Genomic DNA, 3,720 nt, shown 5'->3' with positions numbered 1-3,720 from the left:
GTACACTGGTTCCTCCCCGAGGACCCAGGAATCCAGGCCACCAGCCCCTCCTCCCTCAGACCCAGGAGTCCAGGCCCTTAAGCCCCTCTTCCCTCAGACCTAGGAACCTGGGCCCTTCTCATTCACCATGGCCAGAGCTGACCTCAGCAGCTCCCTTTTCTACATTGACCCTATCTCACCCTCCCTTTGGTCACCAGGCCAGAGTGCTGGACTTTGCTCTGCACACCTCCCTTTCTCTCACGCCCTAGCCTATCAGTCAGCATGTCTTGTCCTTTCTGCTCCCTGATCCTCTCTGGTCCATCTCCTTTTCATCGCCACAGCCCAGGCCCTAGTTTAGGTCTCATTCTTATTGCTTGGAGGACTCCTGAAGGAGTTGGTCTCAACTCCTCAAATCCATCTCCCGGAGGGATGATTTAACACCTAGATCCTAGTTCCTCATTTCAATCCTTCCATGGCTCCCTGTTGCCCCAGGATAAGGGCTGCTCAGCCTGACTAACTAAACCTGACATGAGTTGTGCCCGCCTTTCCACTGTCATCTCTCCCTGTGCTCCCCATCTCTTCCCTCTACCACCTCTTCTTCCTCCCTAACCAGAGCTTGCCCCCTAAACTTCCTGTACTTATTAACTTCATGGTGCATTTGTAACATGCTGTTCCCTCTGCCCAAAATGCCCTTCCAGCCCCCTCTGTCTCCCTAGGTCTAAATGCTGTCTGATTTTTGAGGCCTACCTTAAAATCCTAACACCCAGGAAACCTTGGGTTACCCCAACAGAAATTACTCCCTTCTCTGGGTTCCTATAGCCTCTATGTTTCGCTGCCCTGATAGTCCCAGGCTGTAACTGGCTGTGTCCCAAACCTGGAGCCCAGGGCCCAGGTCTGACCTTCCTCTGAGTCCCCAGTATTAATCACCCAGCATGGATATGTTTTGTATTCATTCATTTCTTGAACAACTGTTTACAGAATACCTACTCTGGGCAGGCCAGTACAAGAGTAAACCAGAAGCACAGGGTCCCTGCCCTACTGGAGCCAACACCCCAGGCAGGGAGGGGTCTGAGGTGCAGCCAGCCTGGCTCTTGCTGGCCTCTGTGTCTGTCTCTGTGCTCAGGCAGATGCTAAGAGCCTGGCTGTTCTTTCAGGAGCAGAGGCGGCTGAGCCAGGAGCGGGATCGCGTGGAGCATCTTCGCCAGAGATTCCAGGAGGCCCAGGGACAGCTCAACTCTCAGCCGGAGGACCAGCGTGAGCGGCTTCTGCAGAGGGTGCAAGAGGTGAGGGCCCTGCGGACCCTCTCCCCTTTCAGGACCTTAGTCCAGACTTTTAGTCCCCTAACTGCCTAAGACTCAAGTCTAGGTCCTCAGCACCTCCTCCCTCATTGAGTAGGGATCCTGGACCCAGTTTCTTACTCCTCTGAGCCCTTTTGCATTTCCGTGCATAGATGAGGGAACAGCTGGATGTGGCCCAGCGTTCCTACGAGGACTTGGAGTTCCAGCAACTGGAGCGAGAGAGCAGACGAGAGGAGGATCGGGACAGCCCAGGGGCTCGGGCGCAGAACCCCAAGGTCCAGGAGCTTCAGGCCAGTGTGGCACAGCACAGGGTGAGTCGAACAGGGCTAGCATGCCTCCCTGGCATCGCCCTCAGTCTTTTCCACTCCATGTCTGGTCCTTTCTCTGTCCTTTTTTCCTGTCTGTGTCATGTTCTTCAGAATAGTAACAATAGCTGAAGATTATTGAGCATTTACTATGTGCCAGGCATGGCCCTAAACATTTCATGGGTGTTTAATCATTGAATCCTTACAACAATCCTAGGAGGGCAAGTCTTATTATTTTTTCCCATTTTTGTAAATGAAGAAACTGAAGGTCAAGGAGCTCACGTAATCTTTTCCAAGGTCACTTAGTTTGTAAAAGATATTGGGTTGTCGGAAAAGTCATGACTCATTTTGACAATGAAAAACATAGAAAAAATACGTCATGACTTTTCCGACAACCCAATAGAACTGGGATTTGAACCGACTCCGTCTTTGCCACTACACTGTATACCTCTCAAACCCTAGTCCAAAAAGATGCTCCCACCAGTCCTTCGTGGGAGCTTCACATTCAAGGGTCCAACAAAGCCTGCTGGGAAAAGTGACATGTTTGATTATATTTAACAAAAATTTCCAAAGTTTTGCATTGGGAAGTTCTGACATGAGTCTTTCTTTCTCCACCTCTATTTCTGGATCTTTTTTCTGTCAGTCTCTCTTTTCCTTTTGTCTGTGTCACACAGCTTCTGTCCATCTCTGTTGTTTCTGCCTTGTTTCCATTTTCTGCATTTCTGTCTCTTGGGAATCTGTCTAGGTCCTTCTTTTCTGTATCTGTTCTGGTTTGTCTTTCTATCTGTCCCTTTCTTTGTTCTCGGCGACTTTCTCTGGGTCTCTTGTCTCCCTTGATCTCTGTCTATATATTGAATCCTCTATCCCCTTCAACCCACCCCAGGTGTTTTCTGGACCCCCAAAAGGGAAGAAGGCACCAGGGAGCTTAACTCTGGGTCCCTCAAACTCCTCCCAGGCAACCAAGTTCCCTGGGGCTTTGTTATGGGGTGGAGCAAGCCCCAAGCTGGGTCTGTGGGAGCCAGCTGGGGATCACGGGGCGACTGAGTAAGCAGAGCACTGGGGGTACCCTGCAGCGCCGGATCCAGGTCTTGGAAGAACAGCTCAAGTCGCTGGGGGAACAAATGGCAGCTGAGAGCCGGGGGCTGAGCCGGAAGAAGGAAGAGGCCCTTCAGGCCCTGACGCAGGTAAATTCCCCCCGTCCTACTGTCTCACCTTCCCTCGGGCATCCCGTCGCCTCCCCTCGGGCATCCCGTCGCCTCCCCACTGTCCGGATGCCTCCTAGAATCAGGGAAACCTGCTGGGATGGCCCATTCCACAGCTGAGGTGTGGCACTCTGTGATGTCTTACCTCCCCCTAGGAACGGAGCCGACTGCTCGAACTTAATTGCCTTCAGGGAAGCTCTGATGGAGACTTCTCTGAGTCCAACCAGGCCCTCACTAAGGTATGGGGATTTCATGCACCTGTCAGCCCCTCCTCCCTCAGACCAGCAGTCCCCATCCCCAGCCCTTCTCCGTTAGACCAGGAGTCCAGGCCCCCAGCCCCTCCTCCCTCAGATCAGGAGGCCAGGCCCCTAGACCCCTTCTCCCTTGGGATCCAGGGTTCTCAGCCTCTAGTCCCTTTAACCCTTGCAACCCAGGAGTTCAGTCTTCCAGTTCCTCCTCTTCTGAGAACCAGCAGCCTCCGTCCACAGTCCTCGCTCATGTTGGGAGACTGGACACCAAGACCACATTCCAGCTTTCTCTCTGGAGCCTTTGTTTTTCCATCTGAGAAATGGGCTGGCACTGGAGACCTGGGCCAGGGCATCAGGGAACTGGTGGGTCCTCTGCGATCCCTCCAGCTCCCATGAACCTTCACTCACCTCCTGCAGCTCCTGTTCACCCAGAAGACAGACCGCCAGTTGCTGGTGCTCCAAGACCCCACCACCCACACTGCCGCCTCCACCTCTTCCTGCCTCTTCTCCGTTCACAGCTCCCTGCAGGTGCCTCCCCCACTGTCTCACTGGTCACTGTGTCTCCAGAACTCCCACTGTGGCTTTCTCTGCCATGGGGGACATGGGGGTGAGGGAAGGTTGATCAAGGGGTATTTCTATTTTTATCAGGCTCCAGCTTTATTATTTTTTTCCTTTCATCTGCCTAATA

General features: G+C 53.0%; 1 protein-coding gene across 1 annotated transcript in view; it reads left to right on the top strand.

Annotated features, from left to right (window-relative positions):
* PHLDB3 (pleckstrin homology like domain family B member 3) overlaps positions 1–3,720 on the top strand; it is a 20,025-nt gene that overhangs the window by 3,492 nt on the left and 12,813 nt on the right. The window contains exons 4-8 of the mRNA XM_019626215.1: positions 1,005–1,262; positions 1,430–1,588; positions 2,656–2,766; positions 2,940–3,023; positions 3,450–3,560. Of these exons, the coding sequence (XP_019481760.1) occupies positions 1,005–1,262; positions 1,430–1,588; positions 2,656–2,766; positions 2,940–3,023; positions 3,450–3,560 (723 nt within the window). The remainder of the gene's footprint in view (positions 1–1,004; positions 1,263–1,429; positions 1,589–2,655; positions 2,767–2,939; positions 3,024–3,449; positions 3,561–3,720) is intronic.

This window comes from Hipposideros armiger, unplaced genomic scaffold (genome assembly GCF_001890085.2).
Source record: "Hipposideros armiger isolate ML-2016 unplaced genomic scaffold, ASM189008v1 scaffold_664, whole genome shotgun sequence".
NCBI lineage: Eukaryota > Metazoa > Chordata > Mammalia > Chiroptera > Hipposideridae > Hipposideros > Hipposideros armiger.
Note: the sequence above shows the minus strand (reverse complement) of the source record. Positions and strands in the feature narration are given on the sequence as shown.